A 26,873-nucleotide genomic window follows, 5' to 3' on the forward strand; every position below is an offset into this window, starting at 1 on the left:
CTATACTGATGGGACACATCAGTATAGCCCATGAGAGACAGATTAAGAGAGATTTGTGAACAAATCTGTCTCTGAAACAGAGCACATGTACACCTTGCTATGTTTATGCTTGTGGCCTCTGTCAACAACTGTTCTGGCTGATGATGACAGCAAAAAGTGCACAGATACAGGAAAAAGACGCATAACAGTCCAATCTGAACAATCACATTAATGACGCATTTCCACAAATCAGATATATGCATTATCAAGGACCACAAATTAAATCCATTTGTCCCACACAGCAATCAGATTTCAGTCTGACTAACAGGATATGTATTTGACTACCAAGTGCAAATGGATGTGGATAAAAAAAACAATTGTTATAATAGACAAAGGGATTCAAATTTAATTGAAAAAAAAAAAATCAGATTTTCAAATCAAGATCAGAACTGACAACGATCCTTTTCACATTGAAGCAAAAAAAAAATCTAATTAAACACTTCAGCCTAGTAATATGAACAGAGTAGAAGACTGCTAAGTAGAGATCAGTGTTTAAACACAACACAAAATAAAAAACTACTGTGTTTTTGAGAATAAATAGTATTACAAAACATAATATCATGATAATCAAGTGTATTGACATTTTATTACATCTCTAATTGGAATAATACAACTATGGTATGTTACAGATGATTCATCATATTGATTATAGAAACATTTCCTTATAGGAGTAATTGAAATGTTTTATTACCATGTCCTCCCATGGAAATGTTGTGCTTCTGTGATTCTAAAAATAAATTAGCAATAAGCAGACAATAACATTTTTTTTTCTTTTTTTTTCTTGCTGTATCTGAAAATGAATAGCACTGAGTTATATCAAATTCCGAATTGGAGCAAAAAAGTAATAATCTGAGGTTTGAAGTTTGATTGAGTTGTCTATTTGCATACATATTATAGGACTGTGTGAAAATTCTCCTCAAAAGTAGATATGAATCTTTGTATTGTCACAGTTTATTTGTGTTCATGTCAAGCCCTGAGTTTTTTTTTTTTTTTTTTTTTTCGCCCTCGTTGTCAAAATCTATCAAAATCTGACACTGTGTTCCTTTCTGTGGTCCCTGAGCCAGACATGTCATTATGGGGCTGTAAGGCTGTGTTAGAGGTTCAGCGGTTGGGTGTGGGAGGTGTGTGTTAGGGGTGCTGCTGTGTCAGAGAGGACAGCTTCAGGTGAGGCGGCGCGGATCGGGGCTCTAGGTGAGCAATCGATCCCGTGGCGAGCTGCTGGAGTGGAACACTGCCGCTGACCTTCCCCTGAGGTAATTGCCCCCCTGACTGCTGCAAACACTCTGATAATTGCCACATTCCCTGTAAGAGGACGGGAGCGACGAGGGGCTTTTGTGTAAAATGTCAGCCCTCCTGAAGCATTCCCTCTCTTCCCCTACTCAGGATCTTTAAGGAGGACCCAGAGGAGCGTCGCTAGATTCGAGGAGCCCTCGTGGCGTGCTGCTGATCTCAGGAGCGAGACGCTTTTTATTCATCTTTTTCTTCTTCTTTTTTTTTTTTTTTAAGAAAGAGAAGAGAGCAGAAGGCCCACTCTGTTCACATTTCATGTGGGCTGTATCCTGAGGATGTAGCCTTACTGTGCGGCGCTTGGGCGCTTGTGTTTTTCATAAAAGTTTTATTCTTTGTCTCATAAATTCTGCCTCGCTGCTGTGTCATCAGAAAATATCCGAGGCTCAGAAACTCCACAGGAGGGCATTTTATGTAAGGCGATGTTAACAAACAAGAGAGTAAAGCCTGTGTATATATATGTGCGTTTGTGTATCCGAGTATATCATTGATAAGATATACAGTAAATGAGCTATGTGCTTCATTGTGTGTGTATAAAAACACCAATTTTGCTTACCTAAACCCTCACTTCCTTATAGTAAGCTTGGCTATTATAGTAATTTAGGCTATACCAGGGTTCCCGAGGGTCCTTAAAAAGTCTTAAAAAGTCTTAAATTAAAATCCGGGTAATTAAGGTGTTAAATTGTCTTAAATTTACTGTACATGTGCTGTAGGTAATACATTTTCAGACGGCGCTTCAGTGGAAAAACACAGCGCCCCAGCATAAACTTTCTAATCCATTGAGAGAACAAAGGTTAGCGGAGAGCTAGCTAACATTAACAGAGAGCTAGCTAACATACAAACTTCAGCGACGAGTTAGCTAATGTTACAGAGAAGAGAACTAAGGTTAGCGGAGAGCTAGCTAATATACAAACCTTAGCGGAGAGCTAGCTAATGTTACTGGGGAGAAAACTAAGTTTAGCGGAGAGCTAGCTAATGTTACCAGGGAGAAAACTAAGGTTAGCGGGGAGCTAGCTAACATGCTAACATACTAACAAATGATAACAAATGGGAAATGCTAAGTTTCGATTTCCATTACAATAAATTAGTTTCTACCAACTACCAACAGACTACAGTTTTGAGTCTTAAATTATATTTATTGAAGTCTTAAAAAGGTCTTAAAAATCATTAAATTTGACTTTTAAAATGGTGCAAGAACCCTGCTTTACTGATGGGACACACTAAGGGCTGACCTTAATGGATTAAGTACACCATGGCAAAAGACAGGTGAAGACTGGTGTGGCAATATTAAGACAACAATATTTAGAGAACAGTTAAGAGAGATTTGTGAACAAATCTGTCTCTGGAACAGAACACAAACACACAATGTTTATACTTGTGGCCTCTGTCAACAACTGTTGACTGTTGCATTGATACCGAAAAAAGAAGCATAAAAGTCATATCTGATCATTCGAATACATGACACATTCCCACAAATCAGATATATATATCAAGGACCACAAATTAAATCCATTTGTCCCACACAGCAATCAGATTTCAGTCTGACCAACTTGATATGTAAAGTGAAAAAGAGAGAGAGAGAAAGTCTGAGTGTGTATCCTAGTATATCGTTGATGTATGTGAATGGATATTTGTATCTGTGTGAGAAAGAAAGAAAGAAAGAAAGAAAGAAGAGCAGAAGGAGGAGGAGCAGGCACGATGGAAGCAGCTGTCGGTGGCTAGGTAAGAAGAGACTGTTGAAGTGCAGTGCTGTCCTGCCTGGGTGTCTGGGGATCACCTGCGGTGGCGTGTCTTCCCCGGCCCTGACAGCCCTGTCCTGCAGCTTCATGCTCAGGGCCTCTGATTTATAGCGCTGGGCTTCTCTGTACCCGGCCTGCCCGGCGCGGCCCCCGGATCGGCCCCCTCTTCCCCGCACCGGAGACGAACAGGGGCCGGCTGCCTAGGCCGGCCTCAACAAATGTGTGGACACCCTGCCGAGTGGCCTGCCACTAGAGATTGATTTGCTAGCGCAGGGGCATCTGCCCGAGGAATCTAAATAGCAGCTTGGTCTTGGTTGCTTCTGTAACAGTGAGGACCTTACCCCACTCCCTGACCCCGCTCTGAGCGGCCGATCGCTGACCAAGCTGATCTTTTCCTGGGGTATTTTATACGCAAGCAGGCAGAAGCCTAGCGTTCCTGCCTCCTTCCACGCCTACATGTTTACAGCTTCATTATGGCCCAGGCGTGAACTGTTAGAACTGCCACATACACACGTGACACAAGTGACATGTAGGACAACTCTAATTTTCTTCCAGAACATCTGCACGTGATTTGGTGAACGAGTCAGGCCTATCTCCACCTGTGTGCACACACACTCATACACATTTCTAGCTGTTGCTATTAGCAAATCAATCTAAATGGTTTCATGAGTGGTTTCAGGAGTGTTGATAATAATTTCTCTCACGTCTGTAGTGTTGAGTAGAGATTGGATTTGACTACCTGCCAGTCCGAAGCACAACTGCTTCAGGTGAGAAGGCCGGGGAAGGTCGACTGCCAGTACGTGCCATATGGTTGCAATGAAAAGTGGTGGTTTTGAAATGAGGTTGTGGAAATTCTGCGCGTTCCTCTGCACTGCGCTGAATCCCCTCGTGGAACATTACTTCGGTCCCCCTTGATAAAGTTACCGTGCACACTTTTGCCAAGTACGGATTCAGCTGTGTAAATAAATTGTGAAAATTTCATTTCACATCGGCCACCGTAAGAGCACGATATTTACTGTATATCCCACCGTTTCTAAATAGCTGTTATTATTAATGTAGAAAGGTCTAACCCGTGCATGTGCCGTTCATTATGTGATGATATTAGCATACACCTGTTTAGAACTGTGTGTGCGTTTATACACACTACACCTATATGCACACACACACATACTGTAATATGGTTTATGGTGATTTATAATAAAAAAATGCACTGAGTATACACTGAGTGTTTGAATGTTTGTGGATACCACTTCTAATGCTCTCATTGCCATGCACTTGTTGCAACACAGGTGTGGAAATGTACCACTTAAAAATGATCAAAAACCTCTTCAAGCTGAACTGCTTGAATTTTTGCAACCAGGAGTGGCATGAAGTTATCCAAAAGCAGTGTGTAAGACTAATGGAGGAGAACATGCCAAGATATTCCACCAAATATTGATTTCTGAACTTTTAAAACTTTATGAATATGAGCGTTTTCTTTGCATTATTTGAGCTCTGAAAGCTCTGCATCTGTTTGTTCTTTTGTTCAGCCATTTCTCATTTTCTGCAAATAAATGCTCTAAATGACAATATTTTAGTTTGGAATTTGGGAGAAATGTTGTCTGTAGTTTATAGAATAAAACAGCAATTTTCATTTTACTCAAATATCAACCTATAAATAGCAAAATCAGAGGAACTGATTCAGAAACTGAAGTGGTTTCTTAATGTTAAGTATTGCCAATAGAATTGGATTCTCTGGATCAGAACCTATTAGCAATACGCCTAATGCCATGTGTGTCCTAGAGGTGTATAAAACCCACAGAATTGAACTTAGGATTTTACAAATACTGTTGTCACTGAAGTCAGTCAAATAGACAAAGCAATCATTAAAAAAATGATGATAAACTCTTTTTATTTATTATCATTGATTTCAGAATTAGCAGGTTGCTACTATTTATATCATATTAGATAAGTTTTAGGACACAATGTAAATATAGTTTAAATGTAGAAAGTACTGCTTTCATTTTAACACATTGGGAACAAAGTAAAACATGATGTATTCAATTATGTTTAATTTAACCTCTAATTAATCTTATGTATTTAATTATATTGGCAGCATTTTATAAAAAGACTATAAACATTATAGTTATTATAAAAGCTGTAAAAGGTGCAGATGTGCGTCTCTGTAGAGGATGTGTATTTATTTCCACAATTACAGCCCGGTATGTGTATGTGTGTGTTGGTAAGGGTGGGTGAATGAGTGTGTGGCAGTGATGATATCACTGTGAAGTGTGAATAGATAGCTGGAGAGCTGCTGGTGATGGAGGAAGTGGGCCATCCTCAGTAAGGGCTCAGTGTTGTTGCTGTGGAGTGTTCTAACTGACCTATTTCAGTGCTCCTGAAAGGAGGACACTTCCAGCTCACTATTGCTGTCATTCAGGCAAGCCTTTGTTCATGGTGCACTTTGCCTCGGCTGCCCTTCGTTTTTCTTTTTTTTTCCTTCTTTTTTTTATGCACACTCACTCACACATACACACACACATACACACACACAGGCATACACACACACACACACATTCATCTCACATGCATACATCCAGTTCTAAAGCGCGTGGAGCTGAGTGAGGCATAAAGAATTTGAATAATTACTTCTGCCCTTTTGAGTTTCAGCCGTTTTTCATCGTCTCCTTCTCCTTCCCTTTTGTGTCACCCTGGAGAGAGATCTGGAGGACGGATAATCAAGACGGAGCAGATAGAAAATCCACTGCCTGAATTTTTATGTCCCTTCATCGTTGCTTCATCGGTAATGGACATATGGGGCTCCTGCCGTTGCTGTTGGCAGCCATTGTTTCTCACATTGGGACACAATAGAGGCATTAATTCACAGGCTTATAGATGCCTCCCCCCAACACACGCCTGCGCTCGGGCCTGGTTATCGTGGTTGGACCCGGGTATGGAAGCGCCACAATAGCCAGAAGCAGGTCGTTTGGATTGGAATGGGAAGTTTTATGGCTGGTGTTTGGGCGCTGCTCCTCTGTGAAAATAATACCTCCGTTATCAGTCACGGCCACGGCTGACAGTCGGCGTACATTTAAAAGTGACCAGCACAATCCCCGGACCCTTGGCTGACCCCGCTCTCCCTTTGTCTGCGGGAGAGATTTATCAGTGGCAGCGAATTCCGTGTGGTCCGGCATCTCCGCAGGAATGGAGGGACCTGCTCGGCACAGAAAGGGGCGGCTATAAACCTGCCACAATAGGGGATTTGGTGGTGGCCAAAGCAGGGGCTCCTATTGTGCTCCCTTCTGTCTGAGAGCTGTACATGTTGTACAATAGAGCCAAGGAGAAGGAGAAGGACCGGCCCGGGCAGGGGGAATCACATTCACATTCCAAGAGGCTTTGAAAATTATGCTAATAGGCTTAGTTGTTTCAAAGCTACATTTTCTCTTTCTTTAACCTCCTCCTACCCCTTCTCCCTCCTCCCCCCGATCTGCTCAATTTGCTGCAGGCATCATGGTGGCTTATTGAGACGTGTCAGGGGGATTTCAGTGAAATGGTGTCCTAAAATTACTGATTGACCCAGTCGCATCCGGCGGCTTGGGGGGAAACTGATGTGGAAAAAAGGGTTGCAGCATCCGCTTTTAGCTCTGCTCCGCCGCAATTAGGGATGAGCCGATCTGGAAGTATGTGGTTGATGATGGTAACTGATAATTAACACCTTTCGAGGGGTGTTGTTTTGTTCTTTTTTACTTTTAAAACAAACCGATCTATGCACTACATTGAGTGTAAGGAATGTTAAAACTCTTCATTAATTGCTGGATTATCTTTTTGGATTTTGATTCTTAACAATGATCTTCCCAGATTATCCTGTAGTGTCTATAATCTAAACTTTTATCTTCTGATGTTCTGCCAGGGCAGTCAAGGCCACTTGATCATGAATCGTAAATATAAAACATGTTAAGCAATAGAAACCTGACATGAAAACCAACATACAGCTCTGGAAAAAAATAAGAGGCATCCTTAAAATTATGAGTTTCTTTCATTTTACCAAATTGAAAACCTCTGAAATATATCATCAAGAGGAAGATGGATGATCACAAGCCATCAAACTAAGCTGAACTGCTTGAATTTTTGCACCAGGAGTGAAGCACCATAAAGTTATCCAAAAGCAGTGTGTAAGACTGGTGGAGGAGAACATGCCAAAAATTATGAAAACTGTGATTAAAAACCAGGGTTATTCCACCAAATATTGATTTCTGAACTCTTAAAACTTTATGAATATGAACGGGTTTTTTTTTTGCATTATTTGAGGTTTGAAAGCTCTGCATCTTTTTTGTTATTTCATGCGTTTATTTTCTGCAAATAAATGTTCCAAATGACAATATTTTTATTTGGAATGTGGGAGAAATGTTGTCCGTAGTTTATAAAATAAAACAACAATGTTCATTTTACTCAAACAAATACTTTTGAATAGCAAAATTAGAGAAACTCATTTAGAAACTGAAGTATTGTTGATTTATGTATTTGAAGAAAGAAGTATAAAGGCCTGGTACCAGAGTTTGCCCACCCCTTTTGATGTATTTTAATAAAAGCAGAGATGTTGGATGATAAAATTCAGATATTACTCTTTTTATTATTTTTATTATTACTCTATTTCTTTAAATACTTTTTAACTGATATTTCAGGGTGCAGTTTGTATGAGGACTTGTATGAGAAGGCACACTTTAACAACATGACTGGCCAGCAAAACCCACTTGGCATAAAATTGAGAAAATCTCATGTTTTTATTGTTCTTTTCAGTTGCCTCCCCTCTCACAGTGCTCTGTACACAACGGCCACCTGTCTCCATAGAAATCACTGAGAGACCAAACTGAATGGTGGGAGATTTAGGCCTGCAGTGTATTCCAGTGTGCTGTTTGCACAATTGTACTGAACTGAGCAATTTTTCCAACAACTATAATGCATTATATTTAAACCTGAATTTTCTAGTTCTAAGTAGGAAATTTGAACTGGAACTGGAACGCTGCTACAGGTCGGGTTTACTATTATGAAAGTCTGGAGAGCCTCACCAACCCTAAGTTCAGATTCTATATGGCCGACCTTCACATTAACAATAGTAAAAGCAATTTGCAATATGCAAATTATTAGCTCTTTAGCTGTGTGCAGAACAGTAGAGGTGTGCCATATCATAGCCCACACTATATTGTGGCACAGGTATGTCATGATTTTAAAAATCCAATATTTTTGATAATAGGGATATTCTGTCTTTAGCTCAGTTTTAAGAAAGTCAGTGATGAACGGAATCATTTCTCTTCCTTCGGATTCTTATTTTCTTCAGCGTTACTCACTCTCTTTTCTCTGGAGCTCAATATTTTCTCCATCCGTCAGTTATTTTCTTGAATTCTCCAATTGAAGCCTCCATCCATGTTTGAGATTCTATAATGTCATGTTGGGCATTTCCTGACTGTTCTCGAAACTTACGGAGCTATGTTAGCATTTTACGCTAGCAACTAGCACTAGTTTCTTTTGAATTGTCTTCATATTGTCGGCCTTCCCATCTTTCGGTTCCCTCCTGGTCTTTTTTTTTTTTTTTGAGAAGATGTCATCCTGGTAGTGTCTTCTTAGTTAGTAGGTGGATTTATTTTTCCATAACAGGCAGTTAAATATATATTATGGTCTGAGCACACTTCTGCTTCCGCAGTCCGGATGCAGAAGTCAGGATATTCTGTCTTAAAAAAGATTTAAAGCTATTTTTGGGTGTAGTTATTTATGTTTGCAGTTTATATGCATGCACTAAATAATATTTTGCTTCAATACATTATTACCAATGTATTATTAATTTATTACTATTATATATTGATTCCATTTACAACATAGACTGAACTGTTCAATTAATTAATGAATGTAAATAAATGTTAACATTTATTTTGTTGCAATTGTACATTCTTAATTAATAAAATAATTTTTTGTTTTGTCATATGGCCCAAAATATTTATCGTAAAAAATATCCTGAAATATTGTGATATTATTTGGGGGGCGTATTGCCCACCCCTGGTCTGCAGAATAAGTATTTCCTGTGTACAAATGATCATCAGTCATAAATTATGATAAAGCCACCCCCCTCCCCCACCATTCTTCATCTGTGCGCAATATATCAGCCACTCAAATATTGCACACCCCACTCACAGTCTTTATATATGTGTATGTGTGTGTGTTGGTGTGGGTGTGTCTATTGGCATGTGTGCACATGTGCATCTGTGAGCGTCTCTCTCTCTCTGTCTGGTTGTATGTCAGTGTGTGTTAATGTAGGTCTGTGTGTATGTCTGTTAGGCTCTGTGTGTGGGTGCTGTTTGGCTGATCCCAGCATGCACACGTGAGTTGCCAAGCCCAGTTGCCAGCCTAGCCCCCCAGCTGCTCCCCCCAGCTAGTTTATAGTCCGTACACACACAGCCAGCTGTGAGCACACAGCTAAGCTCCGCACACACACAGCACACACTCCTGACCTTAACTGCTGACAATGGCAGCGAAAGCCAGCTAAGCCTTGGTAACTGTGTGCTGTGCTGGCCCATTACCAAACATCCCAGCACTCTGTGCCCTATAAGCTCGCTGGGGCATTTTTTCGAGCGGATAGACCTCATAGCTGCAATCTGTACACTGAACCGACCCCCCACTCACCGCCAGAGTCTGCACCCTGCCATCACCTGCAGCCACACAGGTGAATTAGCCTGATGAGGATGAGTCAGATTCAGCACGTATTCCAGTATCTGATAGTTTGATTTAAAATTGTTTGTGTATGCAACTATGGGTGGCCGATATGGTCCTAAAATAATATCACAATATTTTTGCAATAATTATATTATTGGTGGTAGACCTGTCATTATAAATATTTTTTGTGAGCTTCAAGTTGTCCAGCAGTCTAAAGCTCTGCCACTATGATCAGGAGATTGATGATTTGAATCCCGTTCATGTAGCTTGCCATCAGCTGCTGGAGCCCTGAGAGAGCACAACTGGTCTTCTGCGTATGCCAGTATTTCAACATTAGATATATTTTATTTAGGTTTTATTTATTTAAAATATTTCTATTAACTTTTTTCTATTCGGAATATGTTTTATAATAACAAGTTAATTGCTCTTTAACAGGGTGTAAGTGTATTATTAGGCTATTAATTATCATATCAGTGGCATACAATTGCTTTAAAAAAATCACAATAATTTTCTGCACAATCAGGACAGGACAGGCTAGGGCTGCATGATATTAGGAAAAACTATCATTGTGATTTTTTGTTATTCTGCGATTTACAGTATATTACGATATTCAAAGGCTAGAAGGTGACTTTCACCATTTCACGTTTTTTCTAGATGTTGATGATGCAGCAACACGATTAATAATGCATTCCATAAAATATTATCCAATATTAGGGTAAAATGAACAGTATTAGTGAGACATAATCTACTTCTGATAGATGTAACATAGTAAATAGGAACAGTGTGCATTGAAGGTTAATAAAAATGTAATAAGAGATGTAATAAGATAAAAAAGATGAGTTTCTTTGATTTTACCAAATTGAAAACCTCTAGAATATAATCAAGAGGAAAATGGATGATCACAAGCCTTTAAACCAAGCTGAACTGCTTGGATTTTTGCACCAGGAGTGGCATAAAGTTATCCAAAAGCAGTGTGTAAGACTGGTGGAGGAGAACATTCCATGAAAATGCATTAAAACTGTGATTAAAACCAGGGTTATTCCACCAAATATTGATTTCTAAACTCTTAAAACTTTATGAATATGAACTTTTTTGAATATGAAGTTTTCTCAGCCATTTCATATTTTTTTGCAGATAAATGCTCTAAATGACAATATTTGTATTTGGAATTTGGATTAAAAGTCCTTAGTTTATAAAATCAAACAACAATGTTCATTTTACTCAAACATATAACTATAAATAGCAAAATTAGAGAAACTGATTCAGAAACTGACTCTTATTTTTTTCCAGAGCTGTAAATATAAACTGCAAAAAATCAACAAACAATACCCCTGTTTTACACTAAATACTAAATATCAAAGCAAATACAAAACATTAGACTGCTTTCAAGACAAAACACTGCTGTTATCACAATATGAATTTTTAGCGTTTGAAAAATTTGAATAATGACGGTATTATTTTATACAATACGATATGGCGCACCCCTAATTGCAATCATTGCATCAGCTCCAGTGCTCTGGTAAAAGAGGCTCAGTGTGTATCTGCACACTGTGTGTCTGCAGTGTGTGTATGTGTGTGTGTGTGTGTGTGTCTGTCCTGCGGCAGGACCACTGGCTGCTGTGACAATGTGTGAATGGGAATTGGTGCCTAGCAGAGATGTCAAAACAGAGAGTGAGATGCAGAGTGAGAGTGAGAGTAAGCTGGAGAGGATATCCCCATTAAAAAGGCAGGGCATTAGCATAGCTTAAGAGCGCTGTTGTCCGTGGTGAATCTTGCTGTTTTAATGAGGCAGAAGAGTGACAGAGTCTGGCCTGTAATGATGAAGTATGCTTTTTAGATTGTCTGAGGGTCCTCTGCCTGACTGACCCGCTCTAATGTCCCTGCACTTGTGTCATTAGCGTGTCTTAATTAGAGCGCAGGCACAATATTTTCAATCGCTTTGACAGATTTATGAAGCAGGATACAGCGTGCAGAGGCCTGCAATTAATTTAAAAGGATGCATAGTATAAAGGCAAATATATTATATACACTGACAGCAGTACTGGAATATATATATATATATATATATATATATATATATATATATATATATATATATATATATATAACTTGTTTCTTCTGAAATTAAGGATATTAAATGGAGTTTATCTTTCTTTTGTTGGAGTAACTGTCTATACTGTTGTAGGAAGGAATTTAAGTTGATTTTGGAGCATTGCTGTGAGGATTTGATTGCATTCAGTGACAAAAGTGTCCTCAAACTCTCCAATTAATCCCAAAAGGAATGTAGTAGATGAAGCAACATCATTCCAACACATATTACCTATAGTGCCAATAGGTTCATGTTTCTCTGCTTCAAAAAGTCATATTCTATTGGCCCTACTGGACAGGATTAGTTTCTCAGGGGGTCCTGGGGTAATTTTCTCTTTTATGGGGGGTCCTCTGTGATTTTATTCCCGTCCGGAACGACCATATATGTGTTTTTCTTAGGCATCTTCTTTTTAAAAAAAAATTACAGGCTGAATTATCTACTGTTTTTCACTAAATTTAGTTCCGTCTGGATGCACATCTCTGAGTTTCATCATCTCACGTTTAGTTAAATAGCTATTTGTCCACTGCCACGCACCATAATTACACTTTGAGTGTGCAATTCCACAGAGATCCACGTAAACACAACAGCGAGTGGAAATGGAGGAGCTACTGAACGCGATGTCATGTGACCGAGAAAGCCAAAAAACTCCCGGGTCCTCCTGTTTTTTTCAATTGCAGTACTGATGCAAGAGTTTTAATCACTGAGTAGAACTGTGATATATATGTTTTATAGACGTCCCCCTGAGAAACTAAGTTGCATTCATTACAATCTTTCTTCGCTTTGCTGTGTATCAGATACGTATTAGATTTTAACACCTAAAAAAAGTCAGATTTAGTGTAAATTATTATGCACACTGCAAATAGACAGATAGCACATCTCTGTCAAATGTGATGCAAAGTGTCAGATTTGGACCACTTTTACCGGTTGTGTAAAGATAGCCTTAGACCCATTGACACCTGGTCATTTAATCTGTTATCAGTATTAGGGTAACATATACAGTAGATATGGCCATGCAATAAAACATGCAAGGGTAAGAGATGCATTTAAGCCACGTTATCACATTGAAAACACACCCGTCCCTTCAAAACACATTCAACGACTGAAACCCCTCCCAGTACAACCAAAACACCAGTAATAATTGCTAACAAATTTGCTAATTCTAACAATTGGATTTAAATCAAATCAAATTGGAATTAAAATCCTATAAGGATACAATCCAGTTTCTAGTTACCGGTAAATTGTTAAAAAGTCTTTGAAATGAGCTGAATGCAGTCATTAGAAGGGGATTCCATCCATATATATTTAGACATATGATGTAGTGATTTAAAATGTGATAAATGTATTAAAGCATTATTTCTGTTGTGCATTCTTGACTTGTCACTTAACTGTTCCTTATTGATGGAAGACACTTGTAAGATATCTCAGAGAAGAATTTCACCTCCAACAGCGACCACAGTTTGGAGCCAGCACTAACACTTTGCAACTTTTCCATCGAGATGTTTATTGTTGCCTTTCCTGCCAAAACTAATCAGAACTAAACACCCAAAAACATATTGCACATGCACTCTGTTAGCGTGCCAGCGTGCATGAATGAAGGAGCGGTTGTCGAGCAGACGCTTTCCGCAGCGCCGCAGATTGGTGTTTGTGCTGGTAACTACAAGGTAATGGCACTGAAGTGGAGGCTCATTCATTTTCAAAAGGGCCTCGAAAAGCCTCTTCACATTTGGAGCTTCACTTGGGGAAAATTGGCACCGCACGCTCCGGACGGCGTAATTAAGCGATCTGATCCGGGAGCTGATTTGAATGAGAAAGGCGTCTGATGAGCAGCTCGGGAAAGGTGCGGGAGGCACAGTAGTGGCATTGTGGGGTGGTGGAGAACGCGGCGAGGAAAAACATATGTTTGGAGCAGTGAAAACAGATCCTGAAGCTCGGCGTGTTCTTCACAATGCTAATATTTGTCTCGGCCGCTCGCGGCTCTGCCTGCCGTTCCTAACGCTGAAGAATGGCTCTCCCGCAGGACGCCTGATCAAATCTAATTTTACTTGCCGCATTGGGAGGGAGAGGGGAAGAGAGAAAGAGAGAGAGAGAGGGAGAGGTAGAGGCAGAGACAGAGACAGAGGAGAAGAAAGGACGAAAGTGGAGAGGAGGGGTGAAAGTCCCTCTGACCTTGTGAAATGGAAGGGGAGGGAGGCAGTCTCTGGAACCAGGAAATCATTTGTTTAGTGAACACTCTGGACTACTTGCTCTGTTTACTGCTGGCAGGGCTGAAGTGGAGCGAAACCTCGCTGACCTCTCCTTTCACCATGAGAGAAAAAGAGAGCGAGAGAGAGAAAGAGAGAGAGAGAAAGAGAGAGAGAGAGAGAGAGAGAGAGAGAGAAAGAGAGAGAGAGAGAGCTGATGAAGAACTCCACTCTTGAACACGCTCTCCAAAGCAAGAGTGTTTGGTTTCTTTGAACTACTCATGCAGTCAAGTCCTGTTAGGAGTATTATTCCAGTATGTCAGGGTGTTTTTTTTTTTTTTTTTTTTGGAGTGAGAATGGAGCAAAACAGGCATTTTGAGCGTTCTGTAGTCTTTCAGGTTTTCAAAAAAAAAAAGGGCCTGGTTTTCAAAAAAAATTTAAAAAAAGGAAAAAAGAAGGCCCCTGCTAAAGGGATGGGGGTGTTGGAGAGGGGCTTTTTCTGGTGATGTGAGGGTGTCATTGGAGTTGTTTACAAGGCAAGGGTGTATTGATTCAGGGTGAGGTAGCCTCATTCTCCTCTGAGAGCGCCATTGTACAGGCTCCAGGACAAACACAGACTCACTGAGGCGCTCTGATCACATTTCAGCTCTCTGTCTCTGCGCTACAGCTGGGCTCTCCTAAGTGCCCGCGGTTACAAATGGACCACTGAGTGCGAGATAGCTCATGTGAATGCAGGGCTAAGCATTCGGATCTGTGATTTATGTGTCCGTCTGCGGGCGCGCGCGTTTGTTTTCCTACGAGGAGTGTGTGTGTGTGCGCAGGTTTGTGACTGTGATTGTGATTCGAGAGTGTTTTTTCCCTGTTCAGCGTGCGGTTATTTGCGCGTACGTCTCTCAGTTTGTTTACCATTCCGAATCCCTCTTGGGTTATTGGCGTGTTTACAAGACAGTCGACTCATTTTCTCAAGAACTGTGGAACTTTGCGATTTAGTCCAAAAAACTCCCAGCAGGGCTTCGGTTAAAAAATGTGGAAGTGCAAAGGCGCAGAGCAAATTTCCTGTGCAATTCAAATGCGCCCAAAACGACGGAGCGCAGGTTTTCCGTGGCGGCGGCAGGCGGGCATCGATTGGGGTCAAAGGTCACATGAGCAGAGAGCTCTGGAGGTGTCGATTCTGGTTGTGATGTGATTAAGGCAGGAGATGAAACCCATGCATGTGCTTTAATTGGGTTTGATGCTTTTCCCATTACGCGAGTGCACAGCAGTACACAACAGCACAGTGTGCAGCAGTGACCTTCACTGTGAGCTTCACTTCATGAAACCAATGCTTCTGATTGGGATTTATACAGCCCCAAATGCAAAAAAATCTATGTATTTTACACATAATTGCAGACAGTATGAACCTATGATATTTAAGGTTTTCTTTCCAGTAGCTTAGATCTAAAATGACATAAAGAAATCCAAATAATGATTGACTTTGAAAAGGTGACATCTACTTCTTTGGGCTCATAGGCATCTGGCATGGACCATCACAGAGTGGACGTAGGTACTGGGATCAGATTCATTAGTACTTCAGATTTTTTTTTTTTTTTTTTGGAAAGAACTAGACACTGTAAGCTCTGGACAAAATAAAAAAAACAGCCATCCAGACACTTATCAGCATTTTCAAAACCAAGTATCTTTCTTAATTGTTTCGTAAGTGTCAATTCACTTATGTAATGGCAGAAATAATGCAAAAAAAAGTATATTGAGATCTTAGTGCAACAAATACTGCTTTAAAGATGGTCTATTCCAGAGATATCCATAAAGTTTTAATAAGACAATGCAAAACCACATGCTGAACACATTACAAATACCGGTATCTACAGTTCTGTCCAATATAAAAAAATTGAAGAGAATTTTGAAATGGAAAGTTGAGTGAAGACCCAATTCTGTTGCACACCTAAATGATGGCATGTTTTCAGGAAGAATGGGGCAAAATAACACCTGATACACTTCCTCAAGTGTTGTAAGAATTAATTGCTATATTACAATTAATTAAATATTGGGTTCATACGGTCTGTAATCAAAATAAAAGATCATTTAAAAATGATGAGTTTCTTTGATTTTACCAAATAAAAAAAGATGGATGATCACAAGCCATCAAACCAAGCTGAAGTGCTTGATTTTTGCACTAGGAGTGGCATTAAGTTATCCAAAAGCAGTGTGTAAGACTGGTGGAGGAGAACATGCCAAGACCAGATGCATGACAACTGTGATAAAAAACAGGGTTATTCCACCAAATATTGATTTCTAAACTCTTAAAACTTTATGAATATGAACTTGTTTTCTTTGCATTATTTGAGATCTGAAAGCTCTGCATCTTTTTTTGTTATTTCAGCCATTTCTCATTTTCTGTTCTAAATTATTTTTATTTTGAATTTAATATTTTTATTTGGAATTTGGGAGAAATGTTGTCTGTAGTTTATAGAATAAAACAACAAATGTATCTCTCTTTCCGTGTTCTCCTACAATCAACAATCAAGGAAACAGTTAGTCACCACTTGTATCGTTTGGTTATAACACAAGATCATTTGTCAAAAGTACGTCCCAGTTTCTCATTTTGCGCTTAGTCCAGCTGAAACAGAAAAAAAGAAGTTTTTTTTTTTTTTTTTTTTTTTAAATAAACCTTGCGTATTAAATGGCAGACATTTGCACTTTGCAAAGCGCCACTTGGAGTGCGATTGTGACCTGGCCTTTGTTCTCCAGTCCCCAGAGGCAGAGTGTCTATAGCAGGCCCTCTTCTGAGACAGACAGTGGGATTCAGTTTCACAGGCAATTAGTCTGAACAGGAGCTGCTGAATGAATGCATTTGTTCCCCGCAGCCTCTCAGTCACTGCAAGCTACTGTACGGACGTTACAGTACACCAATCCAGCCGGCACCCTCTGCCGTGTCCGTACCACGCTCGTATTGATCCACTGAAAGCTGATGAGCAGCAATCTGCTGGGGGTTGTTTATGTCACACCAGCAGTTGCTGATGTCAGTGGAGCTTCTCTGTTTTTTTTTTTTCAGGGTTTTTGGGTTTGCCGAACAGACGCTGTACAAGCATATAAAGCTACGGAGTGACTTTTTAGCATCATAACAGTCAATACAGACCAACATAGACACAGAAAGCATATGCAACAACTATACACTTGGACACACTTGGTCAGAAGTTTGGGGACACCTTTTCTATGAGAATTGTTGCTGTTACTTTTTAACAGCTTAAACTCTAGGCTTGATGTGAACGTTATTAATCTTGATTAAACCTTATTATCTATTAACTGCTGAGTTATTCAGTAACTGTGTAAAATGTGCAAGAGTGGGAAGGTACCTGGTCTGTACCTGCTGCTGGTGGTCTTTAGAATATATGAGGAGTGTTATACGTACTGTAATGTAATAAAATTAAATAATAATGATTTTTTAAAAACTATTTTTAATCAATTCCAGACTCCAGGCTTTGTATGGTCATAAAAAAACTGGAAAAGTCATGGAATTTAAACATAGCAATTTCCAGGCCTGGATAAGTTTTGGAAAAATTAAAATACCCAGAAAATTTTGAAAAAAGTCATGGAAATTAGAAACCTCTGTTTCTGTTTATCGACTGAAAAAAGCTTGGGTTTTGGTTTGGGTAAATCAATCACATGTATTTGCATTAGCTAGCTGGCTGTGACTGAAGTTTAAGCTGCACTATAACTGTAAAATCACTCAGTGAGAGAAAATGCTGACAGATGTAAGGTATTGACATAATAAATATGCAGAAATGTTATTCAGCTAGTAAAATGTCATCTTTCAAAGTTGTTATTATTATTATTAATTTTAGGAATGATATAGGCTTACTATAATCAGTTTTGACATGAATTTTTATTGTCCATGTCTGTACTGATGATTTAAAGATTTTGTGATCATGAAAATTTGCTGTGAAGGCATGGAAATGCAAAAAATTGAAAAATGAAAAAGTTTGTGAACCCTGAGACTCTGTTATCTGTTATCTACCGTATTTTCCACACATTAAGGCGCACTAAAAATCGTTTAATTTTCCCAAAAATCGTCAGTGTGCCTTATGTAAATATATATTACCAGTCAGGTTGTAAGGAGCAGTAAAGCCACTCCACTGAAGTACAGCCTTATACAGGAGTTTCAGTTTAGTTCTCCAGCACCGAGACTGGCACAGTATTAGCGTTAGCTGCTAACCTTGCTAAGCGATAACTTTAACTGTTCAAAGGTGAATATATCAGACTGTATCCTGCATGTTAAAACAAGCTACATGGGACAAACCGCTAGCTAATATCACCCTGGCTTACTGGAACAATCAGGGTTCCTTATTGTAGTGCTGTCAGGCAGCATTTACTAGTGCTAACCACAGCTAGATGTTAGCCGCTAATGCTAATGCTGTTACCTGGAATTCCAGGCTTACTGTAAATGACAGAAGCGATTTACTCACCCAAATAAACAGTTTTCAGGAGAGAAATCTCTGTAGATTAACATCCAGCGCTCGTTTAATTTTAAAATATATTTTTTAAAGAATTACAGTTTTGTTTACTTAGCTTAGCTTTACTTAACTTAGTTACTTCACAACCACCACTCAGTGGCGAGACCTGCTGAACTAGAAAGAAAAAATTATGACATCCCTGTTCCTTACTAGTGTCACATAATGCACCTTATGTATAAAAAAAAGACATTCAATGATAGTGCTCCTTATAATTCGGTTAGCCTTATATTGGAATAATACAAAAAAAAAAATTCTAGTAGTGTAATTTGTGCATAAGTTTCAACCGAACACTAAAAAGCCTTAAATTATCGTAACTGTTCATGTTTCATATTGATATAGTGATATCCAACAGCATCATTACACATTGCATATTTTTTCCATATTGTGTTCCCTTAATGCAAATTGACTGTAACATTTGTAAACTTCATATATCGCTTATTATGTTAAGATTACATGACCGCACACTACATATATATCGACAGTACACTATATAATACGCTGCGTGCAATATATTTTACGCTACTATTCACTGTATTATAGTCTCCTCCGTGTCCTGGTGGTCCTTCAGTGCTCCACCATCAAACACTTTCCAAACAACAAAGAGGAGATCGACAAAATAATAAGATCATCTGTCATATCCTGATTAAGCACTGCTCCTGGGAGAGTGTCTGTGGGTCCTTATGAAGACTGAGTGCGTGTGTGTGTGTGTGTGTGTGTGTGTGTGTGTGTGGAACGTGTGGGGAAAGGCCTGGATGAGAAATCACCTCTGTGGCTCTCCACAGCCGCCTCATTCCCTCCCCCTGCCTGTTAGCCTGAGAGTCAGCTCCAGTGTCTCCTCGCAGCACACGTGCAATCAATAACAGCACCCAATCTCCCTCTCACACTCACACACACGCACACACACCCGCGCGCGCTCATACTCATTCACGCATGTACACATTGCCAGGAGAGGTGAGACACTTCCTGCCCGACACGACTTGTTAGAGACACACTCTTTTATATCTCATCACACACTTCTCACGTTTAGACAGGAACCCCCGGAACAGCTGAGGGTGAGTGTGTGCGAGGCAGAGGAAGTAGAGGCAGGTCGCTGGTTAATGTCACTCATAGCCTATCATACAGTACATAGAAAGGCTGGGAGAGATGAGAGGGACATGACACTAGAAATGATTGCCTCTCTGGCTTTCAATAAAGAGCTGTCCAGGACAAGCACTCGCACCATTGAGGCAAATAAGCTTTCTTTCCTTGGCCGGTGGGATGGAGCTGGTTATCACCGGTCTTCTGATTGCTGTAATGTCAATGTTTAGCTAGCTACGCTAAATTATTAACCTGCTAACCTGATAGCGAAACAGGCAGCATTAAGCATTAAGCAAAACTTAAATTAAGCTGTAATTAAGCTATCATTAGCATGTTAGCTGCAACTGACTAGTTAGCCTGGGACTAGACTAATGCTCATAAGACAGGAGCTAAGTAACAGCGCTAGGAACAGCATGACAAGTTAGTTCCTGTGTTATTTGTGCAAATAACATATCAGTGTTATATGTTTTGCCCAGTAGATCAGAGCTAAGGTTAGAACAAATGATTAGATGTTTTTAAATGGCTAGCGTTTTACAGAGACTCTAAGACTAGGTCAGTGGCTTCTAACTGTTGTCCATCTCACTGTCTCACAGTATTGTTAGCCAATCAGATGCGATATGTTTGCATGTATAAATATTCATGAGCAAGAACTAACATCCTGTCGTAACTCCACTGAACTAATGCACTGTCATACTGGATCACCAGAGCACTTTTTTTTTCACAAAAAACAGCTCACATGGCATAAATTTATACTAGAGACGACAACTAGACATTTTAAAATGAATAAAAGACTTTGGATATTCCACAATCTCATTGTCAAACATTTAAGTATTACTCTCTTTTGTTGTGAATCCATAATCAAAATATGCCCCAGTTTTTATGTCCTAATTTATCTTTGTTAGCATTGCCTCAGGTTAGCATTGTTAGTAATACCAGTTCTGCATTATTTTGTGCACTAATACACCATATGAAAACATGTCCACAGATAGAAGTTAAAATAGAAGTAACAATGGTGTGTGTGCGACTGATTTAAATAAGACACAAATAGATAGATAGACATGCTCACAAACTGCAATATTTATGCTTTTCCCACTGTTGATGAGCAGTGTGGCCATCTTGGATTCTAAACTCTGGGTTATAAGTTTTATTCACCTGCATCATCATTGTCTACCAAAATTAGGCTGTGGGGTAAGGAAGTAGTGTTGTGCCGCTGGGTATTAGCAATGCTGCTTCACTGCTGTGTTTCAAAATACACTTCTTCAAAAAGAAAGAACTAGCTAGCTAGCTAAGGCTAGCCATAATAATATTACCCAGCCAGCCAATCTAGCCAGATAAACGTAAGCAGAAAGAGACCAAGCTAGCTAAACCCACTTCTCCAGCTATGACACTTTCTCAGTTAAACGTTAAAATGAGTGGGGGAGGGTAACGCTAGCCAAAGCATAGCTCTTTAGCATAGCCTGCTCAGCTAACCTAGCTAGTTATTATCCTACCATGGGGAGCCTGGTCTTACAAGAGTGACAAGACTGTATTTGGCATTTGAAGTGTTTTATATATAAACCATATTATTAACCACAATATTATTTATATATATTATATTATAAGTGAAATATACCCCATATATACCCCATTGAACGTTTCCTATTGAGCCAAGTTGTTTCAATGGCAGCCAGAACCAAAGGAAAGGAAAAAATAAAAAATAGAAAATGTTTTCTATTTTAATTATATGATTTAGTGAAGCAGTATTTATAAGTAAGCACACATGTTATTTATAAATGCGCTTGTTTTTGAATGTTTTAGGAACTGGGACCATTTCAACAAATTGTCAGTAAATTTAATATAAATTCCTAATGATCAGTTACTGCAGTTTGCTTCATTCTTAATGCTGTTTATTTGCTTCTTGTTGAGTGTGTTACGTGTGAATACTCATGGCTCTTACAAATAGTCATCACCTCATGAGGCAAATATTGGAGAACAGGCAAAGATAAGCACTGTATAAATCGGTGACTGTGTGTGTGGGTTTTTTTTTTTCTGAACCTCACAGTCCTGCAGTGAGGTGTCCTCTGGCTACGCTACGCTAGGCTGCATGTTTATCTCATTTGGGACTGTGCGTTTGCCAATTTGCAGAGGAAACACTGCGTCACATCTGATTTCCCATAACTCGGCCTAATGGGCGCTGCTGATTTTTTGTCAGGCTGGTTTTTCTACGGTGGCCGGGGAAGTCTCTGAGGAATTGTGGGTTAATGTAAACCTGATTTCTGTAAACCAGGGAAGTGTGGCCTCCCGCTGCCCTGCACTGCTTTGCTCTGCACTGCTCTGCTCTGTTCACAGAGGCACTTCAGGTGCCCAATATTAGGTGGCAAGTGAGGAGCTGTGAGTGCGGGACAGTAAGTAATAATCATCACACATCTGCTGGTGACAGCCAGGCTCTGGGCTCCGGAGAGCTGTGTGTGTTATTTGTTCAGATGGTCTCTGGTCCTGCTTTCCCGGGAGGTAGAATCTGGCTCTGCTAGTGGAGTCCAAACTAAAGAAGAGCTTAGAGCTCACGCCTGTCTGGCCATAAAGTGCTTGAATTTGAATGTGTTTTATTGGGTATAGAAGGATCGTTCTGCTGACTTGAGAAAGCTGACTTTGGGTCGCCAACTGTATCAAGTGACAAGTATTGAACCTGTGAAAACGAGAGGAGTGGAATACAGATTTGTGTGAGCCCCTGTAATTAGCTGGCTTGTCGTGATTCCGCCCCCCCCCCCCTCCTCATTATGGGTAATGGAATGGAATTCTCGTGAATAGGGCCGGATGAGCTGCTGAGTACAATTTAATACCAGAGATATTTAAAGAGAGCTTTTTTCCATTTTAAGAGGTATATTTGCATAATTCATGCAACGTCCCCTGGACATGTCGCTAAAGGGAGCGACTAGCGCCTCATTTTTAAATGTGCTTTATCGGCGGGCTTCGCCTTGGCGCCTACCCCCACCTTCTTCGAGGTCTTCTAGCACTCTTCATTCTCCTCACAAATTCTCCTCAGTGTGGACATACGTTGGCATACAGACAGTATTGTGAGCTTTCTCTGCAATAGCGGCTCAAAGTCAGGTGATTAAAAGTCTCTCCAGTGTGTCTGCTGATGCATATGGTCATGTGAAATGATTCAGTCCATTAAAGGTGGCAGCGTGGTAATGGGGTAATAGATGACTCTGTTGGCTAAAGGTTCCCAGCATCCTAATTTGTCTTCTGCTCCTGTTTGTCTCCGCAGCCTGCCGGCCCGGCTTCTATAAGGCCTCCTCTGGGAACGTGAAGTGTTTCAAGTGTCCCCCGCACAGCTACACGCACCAGGAGGGAGCCGTGCACTGCAGCTGCGAAAAGAACTACTTCCGATCGGAGGGAGACCCCGTTTCCATGGCCTGCACTCGTACGTATCCTTCATTCTCTTCATGCCTTACACCTTACAGTATGCACCTGCAGCCAGAGCCCGCAGCCTTGGCTGCCTAACATCAGTCTAGTCCCAGTTTTAGCATCCGTGAGTTGGTGGGAAGAAAACCACCACAATACTACACACAATACAATACACAAATCTCAAGCAAAACTCCCCCTTTAGAACCATTGAAAAAAAAGAGAGACGACGTTCTCACAGCCAATCAAAATCAGCACATCAGCAGCTCAAACACACTGAAGCAATCCTAAAGCTACTCTCTTAAGTACTGCGGTTTATGGTGTTTGCTCTGGGATTGATGAATTTATGTTGGCTCGATCCGACAAAGCTTCTGATCCTCTTCAACCCAGTCCAAGCATCCCCTGCGAGAAGCGCCTTTGTTTGTTTATTTTTTAACCATTGTAACCCAGCGGGTCTCCGCGGGCCTGCGCCGTAGAGGGAGCTAACCCATTCTCTTTTATAGACGAGGATGCAGATGGTACACAGATGCACGCAGCCACTGCCAAGCATTCCAAAACACATTATCCATAAATCATGGTCTCGCTATCGGTGCTGATTCAGATCACGTAATAAGTCTCGGCTCGCGCGTTGAATTCTGAGGCCAAGTTTAATAAAGCGTGTCTCGCGTGACATCCAAAGTGGTCAGCGCATGCGGTCACGCTGTGCCGTGCTCCTGTCACGTATATATTTGATCTGTATAAATCTCTAAATGTCTCAGTCCCAGTTTCAGTGTTTGATAGGTGCGGTTGTGCCTTATCACTGTTCCCTGTTAAACTGCTTAGGAGCACGGTTGAAGCAGTGTAGTGAACACAGCGAAAAAAAGCTTATGTGAGCTTAATTTCAGTGCGTCATGCTGTCATAGCCCTCAAGCAGAGACGTTTATCTAGATAGAATCTCCCCAGATGCATGGATGCTACTCTGACTAGAACAGATTAGCTTTTAGCACGGCTTTGAGAGGGGCGCTGCAATTAAAGCAAGGCCGCTTTTTTTCGCGATTTTTATCTGTTTTAATTCCGAAGGTCATCCAGAAGTCTTCACAGATTTTTTATAAAAAAAAAAAAAAAAACTTTTCGTTTGCGGCTGAGCAGTTTTAAACAGTATAATCCAGAGTCCAGAAATCCATGTCCTATAAAGTCTTGGTTTAATTTAATGAATTATCACTGCAGAATAAATATATATATTGGACAATGAAACTGAAACACCGATGGACAGTTCTGGTGGAGACAGGAGAGTTGAGGTGCACATTGAATTCTGCCGTGATTTGGGCAGCCGAGGTTTTACATCCCTTTTAGACAGCTTCCTCTTACAGCGTCCACAGTTAATCCTGTTGGATATGGTTCATCCTTCTTGGTGGTATGCTGACATTACCCTGGATACCGTGGCTCTTGATACATCACAAAGACTTGCTGTCTTGGTCACAGATGCGCCAGCAAGACGTGCACCAACAATTTGTCCTCTTTTGAACGCTGGTATGAGGTATGCAATTAATGAAGATTGGTCACCAGGCTGGTCCAATTTAGCCATGAAACCTCCCACACTAAAATGACAGGTGTATATATATATATATATATATATATATATACATATATAGAATAATATACAGTTTGGATTCTGTAAAAAGCTGTCAGTAAAGATTCTGTGTTCACTCACTGCTCAGACTCAGGCTCAAAGACACCCATATTTATGCCTGCTTTTAGTATGTATAAATAAGCATGTTTATTTCTGCCTGTCTCCATTTTATGGCCCCATAAAGCTTGTATATTCAGCGGCATAAATCCTCGACGTGAGAAAAACGCCCGCAGTAGACAGGAATGAATATGTTGCATATCTGGAGCATTTATCAATAGCGCCGTGCCAACAACGCCCGCATGTCATTCATCCTCTCAAAGTCGCGGGCCCAGATTGTGTTGTGGCTGCAGTGCCGAGGCGACGGTGGTAATTTTAGGCTGTAGTGGTCCTGAATGCTGTATTCACACCTCCGTGGGCAGGGAGCTGAGCCGCTTGTCAGAAGGGGCTGTGTGTGTGTAATGGATGGCTTACTCCGGCACACCTCACATCCTCCTGCTGGCAGGCCAGCCAGTCTGTTAACGTTAACTGGCACACTGCGATTTCTATTATAAGTCCGGATCAAAGGACGCCCTGCTCTGGCAAAGATGTTAACCCTTAACGCATTTCCACTTTTTTCCCTCGCTGACTTACAAGCAGACAGGATGCTTTACGGCTTCGCTTCTGTGGACGGAATCCCGTTTTTTTGTCTTTTCCTTCATCCTTTTGATATTGAAAATGACCTCATATTTTATCGTAATCCCATTCGTCTGCAGTGGAATGCTCAGATATATTTGTGCTGCTCTTTTGTCAAATATAAATCTGCTTTATTTTAATGATGATGACTCATGCGTTCTTTAGATTTCCCAGGGAAACTGCAAAGGAAGCTCATCTTTAATTAACTGCAACTTATTATTAAGCGGTTAGTGTGGTACATCCTGTACTTGACCCCTGAGAAATGCTGATTTACTGTGGTTTCAGAATCAGGACAGGGAATGTAGATATGAATTGAATCATCCTGAAACATATTTGTCTGGAGGAGGCCGACCCCGTCTTGTAGTGTGCTGTTTAATGCAGCACTAAATCATCTCCTCATTCGTGGCCTGACATTTTAGGGAGAAGTTAAAATGAGCCAGAACAACAGTGCTGCAGGCTCTAGGTGTAAATTCTTCATGTCAAATCAAACAGAAGCTCAGTGTTTTTTTTTTTTGTGTGTGTTGCACAATCCCCTTTTAACCCTCAACACAGACATTGGGGCAAAGGTGTTTTGTGTAATTGCACCCTAAGGCTTGATGTCAAATGCCAGGAATGTAAAAAAAAATATCTTTGGAAGAAAAGTATGTAAATATATTCACTTGATATTAACAAGTAAAATGGAAGTGGAGTCTGAACACAACTGTATGTCCTGTTTCTTGCTTTTGCACTCAAGTGAGATCCTGATATACATTTGTAGGGGTATAAGAAGTATGTTTTTTAGTGTATAGTTTTGTAATACTGTATTGATTCTCAAAAACAGTGTCCATTTTTATAACATTTAAATATTTATTTAAAAATGACTTTTTACAAGTTTTAAAGACATTTAAAAAAAAAAAAAAAAAAATTGCAGGCATTAAAATCAGTATTTTATCAATCATGGAAATATTTCTACAAATATCTCAAGCTTAGGAATTCCTGAAAATTACATCTAGGATGTTGCACTGTCTCAAACACATCCAAAGAATTAAGGTGATAAGTATACATAAAATCTAATCTTGGCATTGGGTCCTAGTTTACATGCGAAGATGGGGCAGACAGAAGTTAATTTTGTGCTGGGTTTAAACCCCAACCTCAGCTGCTAGTGTGGTGAACTCTTCAGTTCCCACTGTTCTGATCATAATTATGATTTTTTTTTAAGTGTTTTTTTTTTCCCAGTTTTTCCCCAATTTACACAGCCAGTTACCCAACCCACTCATTTAGACTCCTACTGATCCCACAACACCAGAAGGGTGAAGACTAGCATGTCTCCTCCGATAAGTGTGAAGCTGCTCATGCTGCGTTGCTGAGTTACATCACAGCGCGCTCGGAGTAAAGCGCAGCGACTCGGTTCTGATACATCAGCTCACAGACGCCTTGTCCTGAGTGGCATCACCCTTTGGAGTGATGTGGGGAAAGAGCGCCATATACCTTCCCAGAGAGCAAGAGCAAGGCCAATTGTGCTCTCTCATGGCTCTGGTAGCCGATGGCAAGCTACTTGAACAGGATTCGAACCGGCGATCTCCTGATCATAGTGGAAGCGTCTGAACATTTTTAATCAGATTTTATGCA

At 40.3% G+C, this 26,873-nt stretch overlaps 1 protein-coding gene across 3 annotated transcripts in view; it reads left to right on the forward strand.

The window, feature by feature from the left end:
• epha3 (eph receptor A3) overlaps window positions 1-26,873 on the forward strand; it is a 158,389-nt gene that overhangs the window by 62,205 nt on the left and 69,311 nt on the right. For all 3 annotated transcript variants that reach the window (XM_049485063.1, XM_049485064.1, XM_007251746.4), the window contains exon 4: window positions 22,848-23,003. In XM_049485063.1, the coding sequence (XP_049341020.1) occupies window positions 22,848-23,003 (156 nt within the window). The remainder of the gene's footprint in view (window positions 1-22,847; window positions 23,004-26,873) is intronic.

Source organism: Astyanax mexicanus, chromosome 11 (genome assembly GCF_023375975.1).
Source record: "Astyanax mexicanus isolate ESR-SI-001 chromosome 11, AstMex3_surface, whole genome shotgun sequence".
Lineage (NCBI taxonomy): Eukaryota > Metazoa > Chordata > Actinopteri > Characiformes > Acestrorhamphidae > Astyanax > Astyanax mexicanus.